At 38.7% G+C, this 27199-nt stretch overlaps 1 protein-coding gene across 1 annotated transcript; it reads right to left on the minus strand.

Moving 5' to 3' along the window:
• Positions 1–487: 487 nt before the first annotated feature.
• On the minus strand, positions 488–25965 carry LOC141365338 (spectrin beta chain, erythrocytic-like). The gene is made up of 36 exons (XM_073869585.1): positions 25419–25965; positions 20657–20808; positions 20382–20555; positions 18142–18248; positions 17957–18037; positions 17619–17734; positions 17379–17491; positions 17104–17291; positions 16901–17010; positions 16654–16820; positions 16238–16540; positions 15995–16145; positions 15036–15906; positions 14638–14775; positions 13782–14547; positions 13462–13658; positions 12487–12577; positions 12256–12402; positions 11826–12095; positions 11500–11724; positions 11299–11388; positions 9460–9744; positions 9199–9329; positions 8897–9101; positions 8578–8801; positions 8125–8275; positions 7764–8008; positions 7540–7678; positions 7336–7420; positions 6906–7102; positions 6526–6599; positions 6384–6447; positions 4697–4953; positions 2480–2653; positions 2341–2383; positions 488–2227 (listed from the first exon to the last, which is right to left on the minus strand). Exons 1-36 carry the CDS (start codon positions 25945–25947, stop codon positions 2039–2041), a joined length of 7449 nt encoding a protein of 2482 aa, XP_073725686.1. The 5' UTR covers positions 25948–25965; the 3' UTR covers positions 488–2038.
• Positions 25966–27199: the final 1234 nt, after the last annotated feature.

Here is a 27199-nt window from a genome sequence, read left to right on the forward strand (position 1 = left end):
AAGATTGACATGTCAAACAGCCAATCAGCTGCGCATCTGACAGGGCGGTGGAGAAGAATTGACCAATAGCAGAAACCTAGGTGCGGGAATTATTCAAAATGACGTAGCCAACGTTGTCGGGACAACCGAAGTTGATCCGCGCAGCTCGATGGCACCCTCAGCAGGGCTACAGGTAGAAATGTTCGTTTTTTCAGACATTTTAATAACCTGTCCGTGGTCCCGTATCTGTTTTTTAAACTATTTTTCATTGTATTGTTTTATACTGGACATTGCTGTTAACATAAATGTTTACATATGAAGAACGTTTGAGAAAAAACTGCTTTTTACTCAGCAGTGCGCTCTACTGGATAAGAGCGACAATGACTAGTAATATGATCATCTTAGATGCCGTTTAGCACCCCCTTGACATTAAAGTAAACGAGGCTGTCAAAATAATTCATAAATCGTTTAATTATAGCAATTTTCAAGTCAATAAATATAATCAAAGTTTACTTTAAACAGAGTTTATTGATTTTCATATTCGTAAAATGATTCATACTTTGCCTTCGACTTTTTGTGATTTTGCATTGAACATAGATTTATAAAAGAGACAAGACAAGAACAACAGAAGTTAAAAGAGTTCATTCAACTTAGACTGCAGTGCTTTTAAAGCAAGAAAATTGAGATCTGGAGCTCCAGTAGGCAAAAAAAAAACTGACCCTCATAACACATGAATAACATGATTTGTTCTTTTTAGCAGTCATAAACAAAAACCCAACCCTAACTACTTGTTCATGTACGTCAACATGCACACTATATGCAGTTGCTGAAGGACACTACTGTAAGATTTTGGTAACAGGACCCCTTTAATACTAGTCAGCTTAGATTAGGCAATGCATTCAAATAATCCATTCTGTTACAGCCTTTCATAAATGTATGGGACATTTATTTTTATTGAATAAAGTATTATACACAATTTTTAAATAGTTTATTGCAATGCTATTCCGGTCAGTGCATTAATATATGTTGGACGTTTTACTTGTAATTTCAAATTTCTTTTCCCTTTCCCTTTGTATTACCTTCTGTCATTATTTGCATGCCATGCTATATCTATTGATGTTACATGGGTTTTGTTGACTACAGGATTTTATTAGACATCACTTACCAGCCTTACATGTGATGAATGTGAGACATGTTTTTTTTAGTTTGAGGGTATAAAATATGTTAAAAACCATACTGGGAAACCTGAGTTTTGAGAGGGTAAAACTTCAAATAATTATGTAGCACCATACCCCATAAACATGCGTTGAAATAAACATTCAACATTACTGAGGTTCGAAAAAGCCTACTATCTGCCATACTAACTTTGACCATCATTTAGCCGTATGACAGTACTTTATAATTGTATCATTATTAATTATATATTAGCATTAATAATACTACATATTCATAATATTATTGTTTATATTATAGTTGTCATAATGAAAAGTAGCTTTTGCAACACTTTGGACAATCTAAAACCACACTGAACATATTGCATATATTGCATGTTAATGTTACACTGTACAGTGTCAACCTCTCTGATTGCAATACCTCCTGCTGTCAATCTCTTTAAAAATCCTATACGTTCCTATTCAAAGAGCACAGTATTACATTTGCAACCATTTTTGTAAAGCAGACTAGAAAAACAAGGCATAGTTTAGTCATAATACACATTGAAGCATGCCTAGAAGAAGCTTAGCACGTAAAAAAATCAAGACAAAAAGCAATCCCTTCTTCTTATAAATAGGTTTTGGTTGAATTGGAACAGGTTCCTGTGCTTTTATTTGTATACTGATCAAATCCGGTATGTGACTAGCTTAGGAAAATACAACAAAGTATAAAGAGCAATACATGTGTTTAGCAACACTTCAATAGCTTAGATACAGGCAGCAGTGTAATCTACATTTCATATAGCTTAAATCCTTACAAATGAATATAATGTAAAAACAATGGTGTTATAAATGTGTTCAATTCAATTTGTCCAGGGTTTCTGTACTCCCTGGATTCTTTGGACTCTTTATTTCTTCTTAGTGAACAGACTAAACCTCTTCTCCTTGTCCTTTTTGGTAGATGGGACCTCAGGAGTAGTGGAAGAAGGTGGTGGTAGGGTTTGTGCCTTCACTCCTCCTGAAGGCCCTGCTACTGATTCCTCTGTCATTGGTTGTACAGCCTCCTCTATAGCTTTAGTCCAAATCTGAACCTCCTCCTGTGGAACCATAAACACAGCATATTTGATCATTAAAGGTTATTATATTGTCTTATTTGTATTATTTATTAATTATATCCTTAACTTTTTAGAATAAGCAACCAATAACTCACCTCATCTTTACACTGGAAAAGATACTCACTTCCATCTCCAAGCCTGAGAGTATACCAGGAAAATTAAATGAGGATAAACAATACAGTAACACACCTCATAATATTTAAGTTTTATTTTCAAATAAACCAAAAATCTTACCGCAGTTTAAAAACATGCTTCTTTTTCTTGTAGTTGGTCAACACCTCGCATGAAGCATTAGTGAGGCTCAATTGAGGCTTATCGTGGTAGAGAACATCATGACTAAAGCTCTTAGCATCCTTGTAGGCAAAAATTTGTCCAGGTTTCAGCACACAGTAAAGGTTGTACCAAGACCTAAAACAAGAAGTGAAAGTTTACTTGATTGTTACTTCAAAGGTTCTCAACTATGAAGACTTGGATGCTTTAATACTTTATTTTTGCCTTCTACTAGTAAATGCATTGATAGAAACACATACATTTCTTCAAAAAATCCCAACCAGCAGTGTTGGGGAAAGTTACTTTTAAAAGTAATGCATTACAATATTAAAGGGGGGGGGGGTCAATGGTATTTCAAGCATTCTGACTTATTGACAAAGTTATAGAGTTGTTTCCTCATCCTAAACGTAGGCAAAGTGTCAAAAAAGCAGTTGGGCGTGTTACAGAGTATTTCTTTGCCGAATGCACTTCGCCAGAGTTCGCACAAGTTTTGGGCACTTCCCCCGGAAAACCCCGCCCACCCGTCAATCAGCGGGAGACGCTAAAACTTGCAAACATCTCATCACGCCACACAGCTTTGTTTAATTTCAAAACTCAACAATGGCACGAATGAAGAAGTGTGTTTTTGGATGTAAGGAGAAGAAATCCAGCCTTATGAAAACAATGGATATAGTTTATTATCCGGGGTAGCAGCGGAGTTTTGGGTTTGTGTTTGATGCTGTGGATTTTCCCAACCGGGTCACGACTTGCATGCGGTAAGTAAGACTTCTGTCTTATGTTGGAAATAGGCACGTGCATAATATATAAATGACACGAACATGTAGTGAATCATAAGTTAGAAGTGTTGTATAGTGTTGCATGACTCGTACTCGCTCCTCCCGCGGTATAACTCCTCCTTCTTCATTATTTTGTATGTTATCATAAAGATTTGGTAAAGCCAATCTTTCTTTTATAAATCTGATTAAACTAAAGACTCTTCGGAGATATAAAGGATGTAATACTACTCTATTATAGGTACTCCAGATTAACATCAGAAATGCAGAAACAGCGTGTGTTACGTGAGCTTTAAGTTACTCCCCAAAAAAGTAACTAATTGCGTTACTTAGTTACTTTTCATGGAAAGTAATGATTACGTTACTTTTAAGTTACTTTTAAGTTACTTTTTATTACTTGGCTGAGGCTTGATCTCTTTCAGGCCTTGCAGGTATTTTTTATGATCGCAAAAATGTCAAGTTCTGGCCTGCCATCTCCGTTTCTGACTCAAACTGTTCCCGCTTAGACGCACGTAAGAGTGCGTAATTCTACGTTAATATGTTCAGTTTAATTCAGTACATGATTTTATTTTTAAATTGAATTAATTAAACTAAAAAGTAACTCGCATTACTTTTTTAAAAAAAGTAACTCAAATATTAATCTGTACATTTATAAAGTAATGCGTTACTTTACTTGTTACTTCAGAAAAGTAATCTTATTACGTAATGCGCGTTACTTGTAATGCGTTACCCCCAACACTGCCAACATGTAATACTCATTTTAAGGCCCTGTTTACATTAGAGCATTTGCGTTTTAAAACGCCATTTTAAAATGAAAACGATCCTCGTTTATACTGTTATACATAAGTTGTGGAAGCCACCATTATGTTTCGCGCATAGTGGTGGGTCGATGATGGGTAATGGTTGTCGCGAACTATTACTAGTACAGTTTAGTATAGTAAATACTATGGTATTTACTATAATTTTTCATGTGAAAATGTTTTACTGCCCATTCCCATCTTTTTACCTTTCAAATCATCTTTATTTTAATCATCTTTAATTTGTATGTTTTGTGTATTGTTCATAATTTGTTACTCTCTGGTTCATATTGAAAGGCCTGAATAGAGGATGTTAATGTAATTTTAATGGCATGCAGGTGTCAAGACCACATACTAGGCCTACCGCTACTTACTGTCTGTGTACATTTATAACTCTCATTTCTGTTTCACATCAGTTTACAATCTACTAACTAAAGATTTGTTTACCATAATAAAATGCAAATGTTTTGGCGTCATGTTTTGTGATGTGGCCTCCAGTGACATTTGTAGTGTTTTTAATTTCATATAGCCAATCCCAGTGTTAATCTATTATGCCATACATGGTCAGTGTAACCTTTAATCGTTCACAAGGGAGAAATCATGAATCTAACCTGTTGGATGCTTTTTTATTGGGTCCCTCCATCTCATGTTTTCGGGCTAAAGTTCCCTCCAGCAGGGCTGGCGGAACTTCTAAGGTTATAGTGGGAAGTGTGGAAGCCTCTTCTGTTTCTTTGGTGACCTGAATGGATGTAGAAGGGTCTAGTTCTTGCGAGCCACTTTCTTGTGTCTCTGACACCAGTGGTACAGTAGATTCCCCTGCTGTGCCATCAACTCCAAAGGAACTAGGCTCTATTACTCCAATTCCAGACTAAAGACCATACAAGCATAGGGTTTAGAAAATTCAGAAAATCATAACACATATGTTATAAATTATATGTTATTAATTATATTTTTAGGTACTATGTGCTGTTTTGCACTCGCTAACATGAAAATGTACAGTTTTTCTGCACTGATCATGTAAGGAATTATTGACGACGGGCCATTGAATTATAAGAAAATAATAAAGGACCGGAGTCAATAATTCCGCTTATACCACGGTTACCACAAACATTGCTCTGGTGCCTATTTTAAGACATTTGACAACTAGGTGTGCGGTTTACAGAAAAATAATCAACACCCATAGAACATTTCTCAGCAAATCAGAATGCAGCATTCAACAGACCCGTGGTATAAGTTAGTATAATATGAAGAACTGAAAAAAATTAAAGATATAGTAGTGAAAATTCTTTTATCATTTACTTACCCTCATGTTACTTATCCCTTTGTTCTGTTAAACACAAATGAAGATATTTTGAGCACCATTGACTTCCATAGCAGTATTTTTCCTACTATGGAAGTCAATGGTGCTTTTGTTTCCGGCTTCATTACAAATATATTCCATGTCTTCAGCAGAACAAAGAAATGTATACAGGTTTGTAAAAACATGAGGGCGAGTAAATTATGGCAGAATATTTTTTATGGGTGAACCATACCTTTAAAGGGACATTTAACCTTATTTGAAAATATACTTATTCTACAGCTCCCCCAGAGTTAAACATTTGATTTTTACCATTTTGGAATCTATTCAGCAGATCTCCGGGTCTGGCGCTACCACTTTTAGCATAGCTTATCATAATCCATTGAATCTGATTAGAGTAGACCATTTAGCATCACGCTCAAAAATAACCAAAGAGTTTGGATATTTTTCCTATTTAAAAGCTTGACTCTTCTGTAGTTATATCGTGTACTAAGACCGACAGAAAATTAAAAGTTGTGATTTTCTAGGCAGATATGGCTAGGAACTATACTCTCATTCTGTGTAATAATCAAGGACTTTGCTGCCCTAACATGGATGCAGGAGGTGCAATGGTCTCCTGCTATGGAAAGTCACAAAGGGGACTGTTTTCGGCTGCTGCGTAATATCCTGCAGCCATGTTACGGCAGCAAAGTCCTTGATTATTACGGCAAAATGAGAGTATAGTTCCTAGCCATATCTGTCTAGAAAATCGCAACTTTTAATTTGCTGTCGGTCTTAGTACACGATGTAACTACAGAAAAGAGTATCAAAACTTTTGGTTATTTTTGAGCGCGATGCTAAATGGTCTAATCAGTGGCAGTCCCAGATCTGGAGATCGGCTGAATGGATTACAAAACGGTAAAAATCCAATATCCAACTAGGGGACCTGGAAAATGAGAACACCCTCAAAAAAGTGGAGTGTCCCTTCAAGGGATGGTCATGAAAAGTTACATTGAACAGACCATAGATGGTTCTTCTGTAGTGTAGAGTTGTGAGGAGTCCTCTGCAAATCCTGTGTCTTCTTTTCTAAGGGACATGGGTTTAAAGGTCAAACTTTAATTTGGAATATGTAACATGAAAATGTTCCACAGTTTTTACATTTACCTGCTATCTTTCTCCACCTCTTGTTTGTATTTTTGCATTTCCTGTTGTTGCTCTCGAATTTTCAACAGCTCCAACTATAATAGATTATGATTTAAAGTCAATACAAAGATTTTTTTGATGATAATTTGAGTGGTGCTTGCCCATAGTAATTTGCTGATTATTAATAAATAATAAATAATTTGCTATAAATGCTATACATTTCTATTGTTGCTTGATCATTGCTACAGTGCATGGTTTATAAGAGTTTTGGGTGCTTGCTTACTGGCCCAAATCTAAAATGATTAGATATAATTTCTATATTATTTATACTTTATTATAAATGGCAAGTACTACACCAAAGAATTACTTAATAGTCATTAAAAAAAATAAAAAATACCCACTGTTGTAAGACGTTCCAATGCTGAGAAACGCTCCTCCCACGTAGCTGTAGATTTCTCAAAGGCATCATGCCTCTTAAGCAGTTTTTCAACCTCATCCACCGTCTCGCCCACATCCCTACTAACCACGTATGGTTCCTGAGCTATCAACCAGGCCTCCGCCACAGACGCATCCCGGGCAAACTGACATACCTCCAACACTAGATGAAGATATATAGTCATTAGCAGCTGTAGCGTACATGAACATACCTGTTGGGTGCTTATCATGTCCTAAATTGTGCATACTTGCATTCTAGCAAAACATAATTGTCTAAATGCATCATGGGAGGAGGCATGATTACACAGTCTTTGAGGATGCTTTGCACAGTTGCTGAAACTACTATATATTTGCTATGTCCCTGAGTAAATGTATCTGTGTCATGTGTAAGCTTACAAAGTCTAAGCCAATCCCATCTGTCATCCCACTTGAGCATCATCTCGTTTCTCTTCTCTGTCATTTGTATCAGCTTTTCCTTGATCTGGGAGAAAAGACGGATATATATTACAGTAAGTCGACACAAGTCTGACAGATCCATTACCACTATCAGTCAGAACACATTAAATGTGGACTGGACACTACTTAACCCCATTCGTTTACCTCTGCTGAGTCCTTATGCTTGCGTTCCAAGAGGGCCTGGCCAAGCTCGATACATTGATTAAATTTTGGCCCACGGGTCTCAATCTCAGCACGGATCCCTTGGTGATACTTCATCAGAAGCTCCACAGAGGATACATCTCTTCAATGAAACAAGAGAAAAACTTGATCACAAGAATTTGACTCATAGACACCTCCACTGTAAAAACAACGATATATTTTCTTACCTTGGTTTTTCCTGGGTCTCTATCTGTTGAATGATGCTTTCCATCCAAGCAAGCAGGTCTCTGACCATGGTGAAGAAGCGGAATTTGTCTGCTGTATCTTCCAGGCGCTTTCTCCTTCCCTCGCAAGCATCCAGAAGTCCCTTCCAGGCATCCACCACCTCTTTTTCAGTGTCCCGAATGGCATTAGCCTGATCTCCTGCATACTGGGCATGTAGCCGAGCTGCAGTCTCCTGAAACTGTTTAACCTGCAAAGAGAAAGATGTTTGTAATAATTATAATTTTCCAAAAAATTCATTTTAGTCCCAAGCCAATAGCATGATGATGTAGACCACGTCTTTATGTACCATGTTGTTTGCCCTACCTGTTTTCCCAGGGAGCTGATGTCCCTCTCAAATGCAGCATGCATGCGGTGGAAAGACTCTGCTTTGCTAAAGTCTTCTCCCAGATCATCAGGAAGCTCATTCTTCTTTTCCTGGATGTGAGCAACCAGCTCCTTCCCATCATAAAAATACCTAAACAAGTTTACAGAACATTGCTTGTCATCCTGTAACATTTAAACGGCAGCGATACAGAGCTATATAAATATAAATAGTGGTACATGATGTTGTGTCACATACTGTAGTGTCTTCTAGTCTAATACTGTATACCATACAACACTTACAATCGCATCAGTAAACGCATTGTAAAATGATAACTATAACAGTATGCTTGTTTTGCATTAAGTGCAACAAGTCTGTAGGCATAATATGATCTGATAAAAGCACATCTGATTAAGTGACATCTTATACAGTACAGTCTGTTCTTCTATACTCACTTTAGCAGGTCATAGGAAGCTGTGAGGAGCTGGGCACGGGTGTCGACAAGCTCCAACAGATCTGCCCAACTCTCATTGATTCCATCCTTCCATTCCGCCATAGTGGCCGCTTCACTGTGGCCGGTTTCGATCATCTCGTCTATGGTCCGATTTACAACATCTACACGTTCTTGACCCACTGTCCCCGTCTCCCGTGCAAATTCCCTGAACTTGTCTCGCAGGATCTAAATAAAATATAAATTAGTGGTGCTGAGTATGCAAGTTTGTATGGTTTTTGTGTAAAGGTCGTAATATGCTTCTGTCTGTGGGGGTGTTTTACCATCACATGGTCAAGGTCTTGGCCCATTTCTTGTGAAGAGGCCACAACATCACGTTCTGCGATCCAATGTTCAAGGTCCTCCACTTCACGGCTCAGCAGGAAATGATGGTACGTGTGATCCAGCTTCTTTTTGCGGTCCTCTGATAGCTCCTTCAGCCCTGCATACTGCTTATCAACCTGTCCTTGCCTTCGAATTATGTCCTCACTTCATAAACAGACAACATATTAATCTGTTATAAAGTGATCCATCAGTTTTGGATATATTAACAAACAATCATTTGATACTCTGTATTAAAGCATACCCATCAGGGTGGTCTTCGGCCAGCATCTTCTGTGCGCGGTCTGCCAACTGCTGGATGTAGTATGCATAGTCATCTACAGTCTGCTTCAGAAGCAGGTGTCGCTTTAGCATGATCATAGCACTCTGCTCATCCTACAATGTGGAGATATAACAGTCCAGTTAAATCAGATTTTGCATTTGAAGCGGATTGTATGAGTTTGACCAAACCACCTGGGATACTAGCCGTATTGTAGCTAGGCACGTACTGTTTTGTAGCTCTTACCTTGGCTTTCTCCTCAGCAATCATGTAAAGTTCTTGTTCCCCAATCCAGGCCTCAGCCTCATCTGCATCGTTGTAGTACTGTTGGGCCTCGTTGGAGCCGTAGAGCCGTGCTCTCCGTTTGGCCATCTCTTCTTGCAGCTTTGCCCAAACCTCTTGAAGTTTCATCATCTCTTCTGACATGCGCTCTGCCTCTGGACTACCCTCTGCTGCTGCCACCATTCGCCGTCCACGCTCTAACACCTCATCAATACGTGGTTGGTGGCCGTCAATCTCTTTTTGTAGGGACTGTAAGGGACAAGAATAGTTACCATCACCACAAAGAGTCTATCCCTGTCTCAAGGCATTTCGTGTTATAGTCACAAAATATTTGATTTATTTATTTGTGTTCATGGACATGATTTTCCTCTTTTTTCCCGGAGACAAGGGTAAGAAAATAAAAAGTAAAATTAGGAAACAATACATAAAATGACACGATAAAGAAGTCGTGCTTGGGGACACGAAAAACAATATATAGAAATGTGTGCTGAGTGACACGAAAAAAGACATTCATGCTCATAAGCTGAGTTTCCATCAAAACTTGAAGTGAATCTTTTCAAAATATGCAAATATAAAGAAAAACAAACAAATGGGAATTAGGTGGGTTTCCATCAAGTTGTTCAAGCGAATGACGGTGGTATTGGTAATCTAGTAACCAACAGTAAATAAAACAAGCCACGCTTAGAAAATGGAGACAGGGCTGCATTTGGTTACGATTTGGCAAGTTATAAATTTACTAGCAGTGTAGCTTGTTATTGCCAAACTGAATGCTGTGCACAGAAAAATACATTTTTGATGCAGGCACTAGCAGCAAGGATTAACGTTGAGACCCATATATGAGAAAGACAACGTCAGCTGATACAGCTAGACGATTACTCACGTGGGTTTAATGTTCGCTACGTCCGAATTTATTCAGTAAATACGTTTCAATCTCCCATTATTTGCATTTCAGGGTTCCCACACCTTAGTTAACTTCAAATTCAAGGACTTTTCAAGGACTTTCCAGGTCTAATACCCTCAAATTCAAGGACTAAATGTGGGGACGCATTTCAAGTGAGAGCAAGGTTACATCGTTTTACCTTTTAAGATACACTGTTACAATTCACTTTCGAGGGAACTCGCTCTGCGTAACTGTGGTGACACTTTTGGGACGCTTCCAGGGGAAACTGGGTCTGAATGTGTATATCAAATACAACCAATGGTGAGGCTTAACGACAAAGACAGGGTGACGCGGGAGCCAGGAAGTATATGGCTATCTGAAATATTGCCAGAGACAGCTTTACAGGGATGCAGGAAGTATGGCAAGGGAGACGCAGTGTCTCGTTCCCTTCTCAGGGAACAACAGTTACATACGTAACCAGAGACGTTCATGTGTCTAACACAACTATGGAAAAAAGCTATTTGGTATGAATTAACATTCACATACAGAAGATATAAGCATTTAAAAGGAACAGTTTAGCATGTGTGCTTAAAGGCGGAGTCCACGATGTTTGAAAGCCAATGTTGATATTTGAAATCACCTAAACAAACACGCCCCTACCCCAATAGAATCTGGACCTTCTGTTGATAGACCCACCCCACACATACGCGACCCGGCAAGGATGTTGGTTTGTAGACACGCTGATTGGCTATAAGTGTGTTTTGGTAGTCGGCCCGTCTCGAGATTGGGTTAACAATACACATTTTGAATGTCTCTTCTATCTGACACATTTCTGTTAATTTAAATCAGATGCATTTGATCCTATATGTTGGATTTACAATGAAGTGTGTATAGGTCTGAAGAGCACAAAATGGAGAACTCACCTGGTTCTTTTTGAGTAGAAGCTGAACAGTCTGAAGATTATTCCCATGGTCTTCAGACATTGCCATTGGTAACCTCTCATTAACCCAGAGCTAAATTAATCAAATGTAAAGAGCATTTATGAAGGAGCTTTTAAAAAATACGATTACAAAATCTTATTCAAGCCATAGTTTGAGTGTTCTGTCTACTGGCTGTGTACATACTATCTCATCTGCAAGATCTCTAAAGAACTGGTGGACTCCCTTTGCCGCCTCCAACTTGCTTTTGCGTTGGGCGAGAGGTGTGAGAAGTTTCTGGAAGTCCCTCTGGAGAATTTGATGCTCAACTTCAAGCTCAGGCTGGTCCTCTCGAACAGACCCATGCTGCTGTACAGCTTCCTGGAGTTCCTCTAGTTCACGTGCACGATCCCGAATTTGATTCTCTGTGTTCTAGTGGAAACACAGGTTAGATATAAACAAAATTCAGTAAGCTATCGTTGGACATGCATTCACAACACTCAAAAATAGAACAAGCTACAAGTTAAGCACACCTGATGTTTCTTCAGTTGAATATTGGCACTGGTAAGGTCTTTAACTTCCTCATCCACATCACCCTGGAGCCGCAGCTGCAATTCAGCTAACCACTTCTTCAGGTCAGCCAGGCTCTGGTCAAACAGCTCAGAGCGGTTTGCGTCAAACAGTAGCCGAGCCTTCTCTTGTGTGGTACTCTCCAGCTTATCCCACAGCTCATGAAGTTTGGCAAGACGGTCCGTAACAATGGGCTCAAACTCAGGCTTGGACTCCATGAGTTCCTGTCCCTCCTAAATATGAACATTGTTCGCATTGTTTTAGCATTATAATATTAGAGATTGTTGTACAAAATTTTTATCTGCATCTTTTTGTTCGATTGCTCAAAATAAATCCTAATACCAGGTGTAAACAAAGCCACAGACATAGACGTCAACTTTCTGTTTCTGTTACCTTATCAATGTTAAAAAGCCAGTTCTTGTTGGATGCTAACTCTGCCATGAAGGCCTGGTGTTTTAGCCATTTGCTATGAAGGTTACGAGCCTCATCATATGATGTATCCTGTGCAGTCAGCATCTTCTCATTTATCCACAGTGTAAGCTAAAAGAGAGAAGTGCATAATCGATGAATGATATAAAACCTTTCAAATATTTATTTGGAGCAAAACGAAAAAATCCTGCTCACATCCTGGGTGTTTTGAAGGAAATGCTGAAGGTCCCTGTTGTCGTTGAGTTTCCCTGAGATTTCTGTGGCTTTGTCTCTGTTCTTGTTGTACCTGAAGAAATGGCATACACAAACACATTACTGGTAAGTCTCCAAAAGCAGAATGATATAAGAAGTGTATGTAGTATGTAGTTGAATCTGAACATGGGAAGACATCGATATCATGGCTTTCCTTTACTCCTCCATTCTCTCACTGAGCAACACACTTTAACAGAGCAACATAAGCCAATAGATTAGGTTTACTTTTACAGAGAGATCAATACCCACCAAGACAGGCGCCCATCATTTGGAGCTACAGACAGCCAGGGCTAATAGGGGAAATGAAGGTTTTCCTTTTACAGCATAATGCTACTCTTGCTCACTGCTGATCCAGCACAAGTCAAAATGCATTGGTGGATAAACATAAACTTTTATAAAGAAACCTAGTGATTTTTTTTTGACTAAATCTCTAGTTTCGCTGGTATTACTGGATGACACAGTCAATGATGTGCATAAATATATTTTTGTCATGCAATGCAAACAAAGTATTAAAGTCATAATGAAATTTGATTTAAAAAATTATATATTTTTTACAAATGACTTTTAAAAAATCATGTGCCCTCACAATCTTTAATCAAATACAAATCTCATCCCCTCTCGAAACAATCTCTCTTTATTTCCGGTCACAGGGTATGATAGGTGCGCAAGGTCCAGGAAAAGATGCAACGATTAGCAAATAGACTGTCGCTAAAAATACATTTTGTTTAACTTTCTTTAGAATTTTTATGAAAGCAATGAGTTTATAGCCCAGTGATGGACTGGTTATCTATCCAGAGTTTTTCCTGCCTAAGAACCAAGATGCTGGGATGGGCTCCAACCATCCCAGAGGACAATTTAGGTTTGGAGAATGGATGTATGTTGAGCTTAAGAAGACAAAACAATAAAACAAATACAAACCTATCCTCAATAGAGTCCATCTTGTCTTTCACCCTTCCCGAGTAAAGGTTTCCACTGTCCACCAGTCTCTGACCAGACTTCAATGTGCTTAATATCTTCTCCTCATTAGCATTCATGGTGGTGACAAAGTCCTCGTGCTTCTTCAGGGCCTTCTCTGCACCATCTAGGGTGTCAGGTTTGTCTACGTGGGCTAGAGTGTATTCCTTTTAAGAAGTATTGGGGGGGAAATGAAATGCCATTTAGAAAGATCATTAACACAATTAATTAAATAGTTATGGTAGCCCTTAAAGTTGATCAATATTACCATTTTGAAATTAAATGTATTCCTGGTTATTTAAGATAGCCTCAGCTTGTTTGGCATCCCTCATAAACTGTTGGAAGCCAAGCCCCTGATCAAGGAAGTTCTTACGGCTGTCCCACATCTTGTGCAGTTCATCCCAGCCCTTATCAAGACCCCCCAGCCTCTGTCCAAGCTGCTGGTACTGAGGATCATCTTCTTGCCCCTGAATGACCGCTGCTCCCGTGACCCTTACACGATGGTAGTCTTCCTCATGGCCATCCATGTCATCCTTTACAGCATCATGAAGACTCAGGAACTGCTCAGCCTCTGGTAAACCATCGGGCATGTCCTCGGATGCAATAGCCTTTTGTGTTTTGAACAACCAGGCCTGAAAATCATCCATATCCTGTAAGAAGGTTTGCAGCTTGCTGACCTCCCCAAGAGAGTCTTCACGGTCTTTCAGTGTGCGTTTTAAAGTGTCCCAGGCAGCGTCTAGCTCTGCCTGCCTACGGAGGATATCAGAAGCATTGTCTGGATGGTCCTGGATAAGCTTCTGGGCTTCGCCATGCAGAAAGTCCAACTTGTCTTGGATGGCAGCAAGATCTCGCTCCATGCCAAAAAGCTTTCTCTGGATGGTTATCACTGCAGCCAGGTCGTTTCCAAGGTCTTGCGTAGACTCGATGACTCGCGTCTTCTCCTTTATCCATGACTGTGTCTCATCACAATCAAGATCATAGTTGTGAAGACTGAGGGCTGAATCCACTTTACGCTTCTTATCTTCCACCATTGCTTTAAAAGCTTCCCACCTATGAGGTGAAAATGAGAGAAACAAAACAAATCATGATCCAAAGAGAATTTCGAGAATAATTACAAATTAGTAATTGAATAAGTCTTACCTTGTATTAAGACGAAGTTGACAGTCTTTTACTTGTTTTGTTTGTGGATGTCTACTGTCTTCAAGTTGTTTGGTTGCTTTATTTACATCATCAACCCTAGCCTGGATATTACCCATCTCTTGAGCAAGGATGCTTAACCTGCAAATGAACAGAAGAATGGTATAAATAAAATAAACTATTAATTTGTTATATAGTCTTCTTAATGCAGGGTCCTAGAGAGACCCACTGTATCTAATAGCTAAATCAAACTTTAACTGGTTTTCTTTGATTAGGATTAGGAGCTAAAATTTGCAAGTCAGTGTGTTCCAGAAGCAAGATTAAGACCTCTTGCTGTTACCCATTTTCCAGATTAGGAAGCACACTTATTTGCAGTCTCTCTATGTAGTCAAGATCCATACCTGTTCTGTACAACTTCCAGATCTTCTAACTTCTCTGGTGTCTCTAGTCCAACCAGCCAGGTTTCCTTTTGGCTCATCCAGAGCTCACAAGCATCTGTCTCACTAAATATAGTGTACAATGCCATGGTGTCATCCAGCTTCTTCTTCCTCAGGTCTGAGAGGGTCAGAAGCTCAATATACATATTTCTGATATCTGTCAGACGGCCCTGAATATCCGGTGTGTTGCTCAGCTCTTCGGGAAGTGCATTGGCCTGTTTAGACAAAGCATCGATGGTGGCTCCATTCTTAGCAGCCTCATCTCTCAAGTCACGATGTTTCTTGAGCAGTCGCTGTGTAGTGTATTCATCATGCCCAATGTCGTCACTGCTCATCTGGCGCATAGCATCAACCAGCCAGGCCTTGAGATCATCAGAATCACCCTGAAACTGGAAGAAGCATTGGGTGTCTTGTAGATTCTGTTTACGGAACGCAGCAAGGTCCTCCAGTTGTTGCCACTGCCTCTGCACTTCGTCCATGCGCTGTTGCACTTTGGGGGAACCCAAGTGCTTGGCTTGGATCATACTTTCGCCCTCATCCATCACCTGCTTGAGGTTGTCGCGCCTGGCATCGAGCTCATCCTCAAAGGCACTGTGTTTGCTAAGCAGGACCAGCACACTGGTCATGTCCTTGCCATAGTCGAGAGAAGAGAAGATGTGGTCCTTTTCCCGAATCCAGCTCTCTAGCTCTCCAATTTCCCAGAAAAAATTCCAAAGACGTCGTGACTGCTCAAGACGGGCTTTCCTTTGGGCGGCCAGAGCACACAACTCCTGGTAGCACAGGTCCAAATGTTGTACTCGATCACGGATCACTTGTGGGTCACATGGTTTATAGCCTAAACATTACAGGAAATGTATCGTTTACCATCTTTTACCAATCAACATTATTTAAGTCATGAATTTACATGTCAAAACTGTACTCACTGTCCCCATTGGCAAATTTAAGGGCAGCTGCATTGGCCGATCGTACTCTTTCCGCCTGCACCGCAATATCAGCCTCTACCAATGAATGTTTCTGTAACAAGTCTTCTACCTCCAATAAGTGTTTCCCAAAGTCAGGGGACAAAAGCCGACTCTGCAAAATAAATGCCACGTAACAACAAAGATATTACAAATGACGCTTTGCATGTGAACGCAATATTCATGTACTACACAAGTCATTCATACCTTCATCTCATCCATCCAGCTAATAATGTAGAGCATCTCCTGGAAGATTCTCTGAAGCGTGAGGTTCTTCTCTAGACGGCCTCTGCGAGCTTTCAAAAGCTCCTGCAGATAGTCCCACAGCCTCAGTATGTTGTCTTTTCTCACATCAATGCGCTTAGCATCATGGTATCGCTCTTCTTCCAGTTCTTTAGACAGCGCCACCAGAGCCTGGACACGTTCTTCATAAGCAGCAATGTCAGTTTCAATGGCATCGTGTTTCTTCTTAGCTGCCTCCACTGCTGGTAAGTCATAGCCAAAGTTGTCCTATACAGTAGATAGCAAAATAATGAGAATTAAATTATTGTTCAGATGTGGCCAGATAAGAATCTGTAATTAACAGCTTTAAGGTCACACAGAGCCTGTGGTTTGTGAGTTACCTGAGAAACTAGTCTCTGATTCTCCAGAAGCCAGGTCTCTCTCATGGCCGCCTTCCTGTCAAAGCGACGAGCCATTTGCTCCAGCTTCTCCTGCCTGATGAGTTCATCTCTTAGGACTCGCTCACGGTTGTGCTCTGCTTTCTCCAACCGCTCCCATGCCCTATTGAGATGGCAAACACTCATTCACGCATCACTTTACTGCAATTCTGCGCAAAAACATATCAGTCAAGTTATCTCACCCTATTGATATCAGACACCAGTGCCCCCTCTTTCGGTGTGTAGACCCTCTGGTTGTTGGCCCTCATTCTACTCTGGATGGTGAACAAGAGTACTTCCAAGTTGCCTTTTTCCTGGAATCTAAATAGTAGGAGATTAGTTAAAGTTAAATATAGTTGCTTAGCAGTATATTACAACATATACAGAATTACATTTGTGAACAGTCTTAATTACTTGGGTGGCTTTTCCACAGTGCGGTAAGAGTTAAAGGCTTGCAGTTGCTGTTGGACGCCTGTAAGAGAGTTAGCCAGCTTGCGGTTGTTTAGCACAATGATGGTTTGCTCAATCCATGTTAGCAGGTCTGAAGACAGCGACTCATACTTCTCAATCATCTTTTCTGTTTCAATGGCCTGATCCAGCACCTAGAGAACAAGAACACACATTCATGTAAATGTCCTCTGGAATGAAACATGTATACACATAGGCTCACAAACACTTAAATGTCATACCTTTCCAACTCGCTTGCCCTCGACTGCCAAAGCTTTCATCTTGGAGAAGTAGTGGTAAAATGCCACCACATATGTGATTATGGACTTCTCATCTGGGTTCTCTGTAAACACATCTGCAAACAACACAATATCAATATGTTATCTCCATTATCTTCATCTCCAGCAGCCTCATTTCTCAAGTCATGATGTTTCTTGAGCAGTAAGTAAGTGTTCAGAAGGTGAAGGTGAATTATTACTTACCCTCTGGATCAAGAAGCTTGGTGACCCCAAGCTTTTGTTCAGCTACATTAAAGGCCCGCTGAAGGTTGTGGGTGGGGTTGGACCTCTGTAGTTTGCTGTAGTCCAACAGATCTGGCCTAATAAAGTGAAATAAGAATATATATAAGGAAAATCGTCTCTGTGTAGTTGTTTTCCTACTTTGATGGATAGGAAAACAAGGAGAAAAGATTCAGGAAACGTGCCAGTCAAAATAAGTTATTGGTCAGATCTTTCAATACAGTAGCTCAATGTGTCACAGCATGTGTAATAACTAATATAGGTCCAACAACTGTCTTGTTTCTTATCCAATTATTTATTACCTGTGTTTGTGTATAAGAGCATTGAAAGCCATTCCATCCTTCCAGCTTGTGGTAAAGTTGGTAATGTTAACATTGGGGTACCTGCAGATACAAAACACTAGACAAATTTAATCATTTTGCCAAAACAAAATTGATTATTGGCTATAAGATTTCCTAATACTACTGCGTGACAATTGCTGTCCTACCCTGCCGTCTTCATCTGACACCAGAGGAGCAGAGCATCTTTGGCCGAGCGGGTCTCCTGCCTGCCAGTCTTGTCAGCTTGTCCTGTTTCTACGACAATGTCTTGAATCTGTATGCACACAAATATTTAGATAAAAAAACATTGATCTACCAGTATATTTCTAGAGTATTAATTTGTCAACTAGTCACGTCAAAGCTTTAAAAATTGTTTTGGTGTACCTCAGTTGACATTTCATTTACTGTAAATCTTACAAAGAGTTAATTCACCTTCAGCATTCATTCTCAGATTAAAGAGGCATTGTTGCTTTATTTAGATCCTGATGTTTTTATATTTAGTACATTACTGTTCAATCCAGCCCTTTTCTAAATTATTTAGTAAAGTACATTATTTGAAGCAGCTGGGCTAAAAATAGACACCTATCATATGTAGAAAATAAAAATAAATACAAGTTATATATAAACACAGACCCTCATAATTTGGCTGGTGCTGCGTCTTATAGTCAGGTAGTCAGGTGCGCCTTGTAAGTCAGTATGAATAAATTTTGACATTTATGAGAGTTTGCATCGAGAGTTCATGCTGCTCCAGTATTTTACGTAATTCAATGAATTCAGTGAATTCAACGAATTACGAACCTGCGAACTTCATGCTCGTTGGTTTGTTCAGTTAATTTAACCTATTCAACCTTCCAGGTATTTTCAGTATGCTATTGTGTATCGTCTAAATAACTGTTTGTATTACGTTAACGTACGGACAGCTATTCAGCTGTTCTGTGTGCTTTTGTTTAGTTGAATAACTTGCCTTTCCAAATTACCTGTCTGTATATTTGGCGTGGTAACTTATATATGTTATTTTGTCTTCATGACGCATTTTTGATTGATGTGACTTATACCCTGGAGCGACTTATAGTCTGGAAAATACTGTAATATTGAATAGGAAAGTTTATATCACAAACAACTTGTTTTGTATAGAATTTCTTATTTTGTGTTCGTTTCGATATAAATTTATTCTCTGTAAATTAATGCAAAATATTTATGCAAAATATTTAGTATAGTTTTAAATATGATTTACAGCAGAGGTTTTTAAACTGTTTTGTCAGCTGAACCCCCTTGATGCAAATTACTTACTTGAAATACTCCCTGAGAATTTTTTGTACATATTTAAATAATTTATTAGCATATTTGCCTGACTTACACTTTAAAAACATTTAGATTTCACCCAGTAATATTTTCCATTCATAGATATAGTTATTATTAATTGTTATTGTTGGCCTTCATCTGGTAATTTTCTCTTTTGGTACATACAACCTATCTATCCATTATGCATGCGTTCTTAGTTTTCTAATATATTGTAGTGTTGTGAAATGGTCACATGACATGCTTATATATACATATACATATATATTGTCAGTGTCTTATTTAAATATTTTACTCTAAAATTATTTATTCATTTTTTTATTTACATGATTTAATTATAATTGATAATTTTTTTTTGCATTAACTGACGAACCCCCTGTAATTCCCTTGCGAACCACCAGGGGTTTATGAACCCCAGTTTGGGAAACCCTACTATAGGATGAATAGAATGCTTAAAAGCATGGTCTTTAATCAACGTGATCTCACAAAGTTCTGTGGGATAGTCACAGAATTTTTTTGTTCATTTTTCAGTGGCATTCTCACAGCTCTCCGCATTTGTCCTTGGCCCTGCCACGGACTGTCTTTTTCCAAGGCATTCTCACGGATTGGTTACTCAACTGCTTTTTTCTATTTTCAAACCATTTTCGCTTCGGTTTAGGGTTAGATTTGGTGTTTGCGTTAGTATGTCACTTTAACTATTAGTTTATACAATTTTTTCAGATTTTTTCTTTTACATTTTCTAAACTTTAAACCATTGTCGCCTGGCGTTGGGGTTAGAGTTTTGTTTGGGTAAAGATGTCATTTTATGTAAATCTAACCCTAAACCGAAGCGACAATGGTAAGAAAATAGGACACAACAGTTGAGTAACCAATCCGTGAGAATGCCACGGAAAAATGCGGAGATCTGTGAGAATCCCACAGAAAAAATTGCTAAAAATTCCGTGACTATAACACGGAAATTTGTGAGATCAGGCTGTTTTAATCCATCCATCACTTATTGATTGATTTATACTGAAGCATTTATGTTTTGTTATTATATACAATAAATCGTTTTTGGATGCTGAAGTGTGATTTTAATGGGCTACTGAATGTGCCTTTATAAGCTGACCTGGAAGCGAAGGATGATGGTCCAGATAAGGCCCAGAATAAGGCGGTGATTCCCATCTACTATATCGTGTGATCCCATGTTCTCTAAGTGAACCCTCTGTTCCTTTAGAAACTGCAGAGCTTTGTCCACATTCTCCAGACAGTGAATCCGCATTCTGCCTTTGGTTGGCTTGGGCTGATGGGCAAAAATGTTCAAGAGATGTTACCTTAGATCTTAGTTAAAGATTGTTCCTGTGGTGTGGCATCATTATAAAATGTACTGTATATACTTCTTACCAGTCTCTCGCCTGACAGAACCTCCAGTAGTCTGATGAGCATTCTTCCATCCCGCAGGTCCAGATAGAGATCTGAGATTCGGCAGCTGACTCTGGCTAGAATTGAATTCACCCATTTTGTAAAGGTCTTCTTCTGGACAGCCTCTCGTTCATCTGGAATGAGGTAAACAACATTTAGATATGTATGTGACATGCATTGCCATTGTCTTATTTTAACACCCTCAAAAGGCCCTTGATAGTTAATAAGGGTAGATATTATAAGCGTGTGAGGATATGTATTTTTCATGATATATTAAATGTATATGTGTCCTTTCTCAGCACCACTTCTGCGGTGTTGTGGATTTTTTAAGAATCTACCACAAAAAGGGCAACATTGTGCATTCTTAATGACATGTTTTATACAGACCACATGAAACAAAAAGACAGAATGTAAGCAAAGACAGTAAAAAGGAAACATTAAAATGTGTAGAGAATGAAGAGTAGAAAAGATTCATGCTTTTAAACCTGAAGCTTGTGGGAATACGAAGACATTACCTCATTACCTTCCCATTTACCATTGAACTACAGAAAAACAGAGAAGCATCATTTTCAGAGATGATTTATAATCTTTAGCCTTGTTCTGTCAAGTTTTACACAATCATACAAAGTCAGTGTTTTAAATCAACCTGATGTTTTGTGCTGTTCTCATATCTCCTCTATCTGGATCACAGAGCAATGTAATGCATTGAAAGAATGCATATGCAAATTATGTCTGCAATATTTTTGCATGTGAAAACCATCCTTAATATTGGTTTTGATGTTTCTATTGTCTTTTAAAGGGACACTCCACTTTTTTTGAAAATGTGCTCATTGTAATCATTAGATTTTTACTGTTTTGGAATCCATTCAGTTGATCTCCGGGTCTGGCGCTACCACTTTTAGCATAGCTTAGCATAATCCATTGAATCTGATTAGACCATTCAGCATTGCGCTTAAAAATAGCGCAATGATATTATGCAGTGCCCGAAAATGGTCCTCTGCTATTCTAAGTTACCAAGGGGACTATTTTCAGGCCCTGCATAATATCATTGCGCCTCCTACAGCCATGGTACAGCAGCAAAGTCTGATTTATTATGGCAGAATGAGATAGTTCTTAGCTATATCGGCCTAGAAAATCGCAACTTTTAATTTTCCGTCGTTTTAGTACATGATGTAGCTACAAAAGAGTCAAATTTTAAATAGTAAAAATATCGAAACGCTTTGATTATTTTTTAGCGCAATGCTAATGGTCTAATCAGATTCAATGGATTATGCTAAGCTGTGCTAAAAGTGGACAAGTCATGTCCTTTAAGACATTTTGTATTACAATAAAAAAAATCAGCATGAAGTTAATACAACTTGGTTTTATTCAACCTAGTTTTTTAAGTTTGACTTGTGATAAGTTGACATAACTTATAAAAACAAGTTGAAATTGTTTAACAAAATTTTAAAATAAAATGTATAAAAATATATGTTGATTTGACAAGAAAGCATTAATTGATATCTGTATATAGTACATTTGTAAAGACACTAAAAAGCAGTGAAATTACCATATATATCAAAATGTAACAACTATTACACATCTTGTGTTGGTTTATTATGATTCCTTTTATGTAAAAGATTATTTCCTTTACACATTTAAAACTAAAAACTAAAAAACGTGAAACCCAGCTAAAATCTTTTGTTCATCCTACATAATGCAAAGAACATGAAAATATTACCTTGATATCTTTAAAATTGACTGAGTAAGGTTGTGTCATTGATTTAAATTAAACTTTGACGCTTCTAATCCAATGGCGGCTGGTGACTTATTTTTTTGAGGGCGCTCGATGCGAAGTTCGTCACAACATCTATGTAGCCCGTCATGTGTGTGGTTCATCATTTCAAAATATGAGTTGGGAACCTATGTGCATCACGTGTTTTGTCAAAACAAGTGCCCGCTGCAGATGCGTCTAAAGGGTTTATGATAAAAGAGACGCTAGCGTTTCAGATACTCGCATAATCTCATGCGTAATCAGAGTTTACTGTTAAGGGAGTGTCTTGCATGTATTTTGTGAACGTGAGCGGCTCTTTTATCATAAATGGTTTTGATGCATGTGCATCAGGCACTTATTTTGACAAAACATGTGATGCACATGGTTCACATGATGCAACAAACACATATTTTGAAAACACGAGCAACACACGACACTCTGGATACATATTTTGAATTTGCGCCCCTCAGTCACAAGCCGCCACTTTTTTAATCTCATAATTCGATTATGAGACTTTAACAAGGATTTCACAGACGGTCACAAATATACAACCTGACTACAGAACAAGTTACATCCATGAAAGTAACTGCAAGAGTCAGCTCTTTTAGCTAAAACTGTTACAGCGCAATTTACCATGTTCCCATCCAGAGTAAGGAAAGCTGCAAATGTGTTAAAGCGTAATAAAAGCTTTTAGGCCAGCACCACTACATATTTCATGATCAAACTGCTGCCAAATAGATTCTGCTTCCTGTTAGTACCTTGTACAAACTGCAGTCTAACCTCTGCTAAATGATGCTTTCTCTCCATTAAAACAGCAGCAGACTAAATACCGAGGTTTCACATCTCCAATATCCTTGCTAGCTTACAGAGCAGCTCTGTGAAATATTCATATTGATGGATTTTCCCTGTACAGAATAAGCCAGTTTTTGCCCATAGTCAGCCTGGATGTGACTTGCAACCACATTGAGTCACTGTTTAGAGGTCTTTGCACATACTTGCACAGCTACATAATTATGCATAAAGAATAAGGTACAAAATGTTTGCAATTTGATTGGCATATGCCAAACTTGCTGCAATGATGCAAAGATTTTGAATGGTTGTTAAAGGGGTAGTTCACCCAAAAATGAAAATCTTTCATAATTTTCTCATCCTTATGTTGTTTTAAACCTGTATGAATTTATTTTTTCTAATGAACACTAAAGAAGATATTTTGATAAATGATGGTAAGCACACAGCTGATTATAACCAATGACTTCCGTAGTAGGAAAAACAAATATGATGGAATTCAATGGGTACCATCAACTGTGTGCTTACCATCATTTATCAAAATATCTTTTTAATCATTTATCACAATACTTACATAATACTTGTTTTCCTACTATGAAAGTCAATGGTTACAATCAGCTGTGTACTTACCATCATTTATCAAAATATCTTTTTAATCATTTATCACAATACTTACATAATACTTGTTTTCCTACTATGAAAGTCAATGGTTACAATCAGCTGTGTACTTACCATCATTTATCAAAATATCTTCTTTTGTGTAATACTGACAAAAGTTTGAGCGAGAAGGAAATAGTCAGGAGTGATGATGTTACTGCACGCCGAGGTCGAAGTGCTGCAAACTAAGTGCTCTTCCGCCAACAATATAGTTCTCATTTTAAAAATCACCACGTTTTATTTTGTGCCACCATATTTACTCGTGTAACTACTCATGTAACAGTCTTTAAATAGGGAAAACATGGTGTTTTGGTGGCTTCTAAATTCATCCCTGTTTGGATCCTAAGGAATGAATGGAGCTAGGCTAAATGCTAACACATTCCTGACGCGCTGAACAAAGATTAAGTGCACGCATTGAATAAAGATAGGTATGTATTAAGTTGAGGTAAGAACATTGTAAAATATTGAAAAACGGTGGTGTTTTCCTTTAAAGAAACAGTATGTAGGATTGTGGTCAAAACTGGTACTGCAATCACAAAACTTGTGGCTACAACTGGTACTGCAATCACGCAACTGGTGGCCAATACACAACATGACAACATAAACATCAGTTGAGGGCTGCAACTCCACTTTTTAAATGACAATGCCGGACCACTGTTGTCAGTGATATAAGTATTTGAAATGAAAATGATTTCTTAATGTCTAGTGACATGTCAGGGCCATTTTATGATTAATTGATATACATTTCTTACATACTGTTCCTTTAAGCATCTGCCATAACAAGTTAGAAAAGTAACAATACACCTCTCCTAAACAAGACAAAGTTTCATATTTTATGAAATACCTCCACACAATGCTGGAGTAGAAGAATAGTAGACATAGTGCATTTATACTATATCCATATATATTTATACTATGAATGCTACTAAAAGTAATCAAAAAATTATTTCACATCTGTTTCAAAGCACTAAAAAAATCTGTCTTCAAAGAGAGAGAGAGAAAGAGCTCAGTCTTGCACAAATTAACAATGACAGTCAACTTCTCTAAAAATAAACAGAGCTGCCAAGAGAGAACAAGTGAAGTTGGAGATCTTAGACCGCGCTGAATACACCAAATCAGAGAGAGAGAGAGAGAGAGAGAGAGAGAGAGAGAGAGAGAGAGAGAGAGAGAGAGAGAGAGAGAGAGAGAGAGAGAACGTTTTCCTTTAAAAGGCAAAAATGCAGTCTGCCAATGTACCAATCACTTCATCATTCAGCAGAATAAGATTGTGTAAAAAACAAGACCTATTTTTGCCATTCAGTGTTTTCATCATTAAATATTAAGTAGTACGTCAGTGAGCAATTGGGGCGTATATACAGCATGAATAATAAAAATTAATAAAGACAAACCACTTCTTCATATTTCACCTCAGCCAACAGAAAACACCCACCAACCACCTCACTTCACAACTAATTCTACAATTCCCCTGTGGTAGGGTGGAGAGGTATGCCAGGAAAGACTGCCCTCTGCCAATCTGAGGGCAGGATGAAAACAGTTGTAGGACGCTACCTTGTAGTTGTCTGAAGCGACCATCCAGGACAGAGTTGTTAAAGCAAATGTTGGAAGTGCTGTAGCTCAACCATCGCGCTCGTGTCATGCCCCGGGACGGGGAGAGGGGGCATGAGGGCGAGGATCGTAGAGGTGAGGTGCGGTGCCCCTTGGGGGTGAGGGAGGAAGAGGATGACGAAGTTGAGATGACCGGAGTTCGAGTAACGGGCGCTGGTTTCGACGGGATGCCCTTAAAAGTGCCATTTCTTTGCGGAAGATGCTGAGGGTCGCACTTCTGCGTAACGTTGCTTTTTGCACTCCTCCTGCTCTGGGCCCTGTACGTCGGCGGGGTGCTTTTGCTCCGGCTGCTTGGGGCATTGGTCCTGATAGGGGCTTCTTTCACAGTGCTGTACTGTCGGCTGCTGACATCCCGAGCGACTGGAGTAGGTCGGACTGTAATGGTTTCTCTGCTGGTCTTCAGGCTGAGTTTGACCTCCCGCAGATGGGTCTGGGTGACGGGCATCGCACGAATCAGACACGGGCTACTCATTGTCAACGTGCGCAGCCAAGAAAGAACGAGACGACTCGTCTTCCCTCCTTCTGTCTCAGAGTATTCTCGCTTGCCCTCCCTCTCTCTCTCTCTCTCTCTCTCTCTCTCTCTCACTTCCTCACTCTTCCTTTAGCAGTGATGATGTTGTGTGGAGTGGTTCTCCTTTGCCCCATTTCCTGACTCCCCCACCACACACCCATCCAAACAAGATAATCTATAATGTGTTTAAACGGGCGTAGGTGTCTCACCACAGTGTCTTTGTTTTATACAGTGTGATAAGCTTGTTTGCCCCAATGCATATTACAAACATATAAATAAGTAGGCTATATACTCAAAGTGTACTTAGTATACTTAAAGGAATACGCATTCTTTTACAAGCAGTAAATCAGTGGTGAGGAATGAGAACCACTCTCTCTCTCGTTCTCTCTCTCTAATTGCATTACTGAAAAAGCAGTGCACATACGCTCAGACACAACACATCACATCACACCAACCCTTGCTCAGCAACATGCACTTGACTTAAAGAGACAGGCTAAAGTTGTGTTTACTATGACAAAACAGAGACATTCGAAAACTTTCAACAACAAACAGGGATAACACAAAGTAACAAAGCGATTCTGACACCACAAAAAACAATATTATAATTTATGATAAACCTCTGTTATTTTAACATTAATTAATATAGGGGTGGTTTCCCGGACAGAGAATAGCTTAAAGGGCGTGTTGCATGTTAACCACCACTTTCGATTAATGGGTACATAAATCACTCAGATATGTATATCATTTTAAAAATACTTTTTTAAAGTTTTTGGTATTTAATTTTTTTTACGCAATTCGGCGATGACGTCACGTTGGGGAGAAGTGGAGAAAGCCTCAGCCGAGCCATAGAGATAGATGAGACATTTATTGCTGTTTAATACTTACGTATATAATTTGGAAATCATATATACATCGTAAGAAATATAAAATGTGGTATACTGCAAAGTTACCATGCTAATTATTATTTATGATATATGTGGAGATAAATAAAACTTCGCAAATCTGCTGATTTGATCCATTCATGTCCTGACCACCAGGCTAGAGATTTTTAAACATTCTTAATCCACACTTACTAGTCTATCAAATAATATCTCAAATATATTGTTTTGTGAAATAAAAGAATGCTTTGTTATATTGTTTATGCGATCATAACGAATCACACGATCATTTTATACGCAGAAGCAGCGGTCAGCAGCTGCAGCCCACTCGGATC

The sequence above is a fragment of the Misgurnus anguillicaudatus genome, chromosome 7 (assembly GCF_027580225.2).
Source record: "Misgurnus anguillicaudatus chromosome 7, ASM2758022v2, whole genome shotgun sequence".
NCBI lineage: Eukaryota > Metazoa > Chordata > Actinopteri > Cypriniformes > Cobitidae > Misgurnus > Misgurnus anguillicaudatus.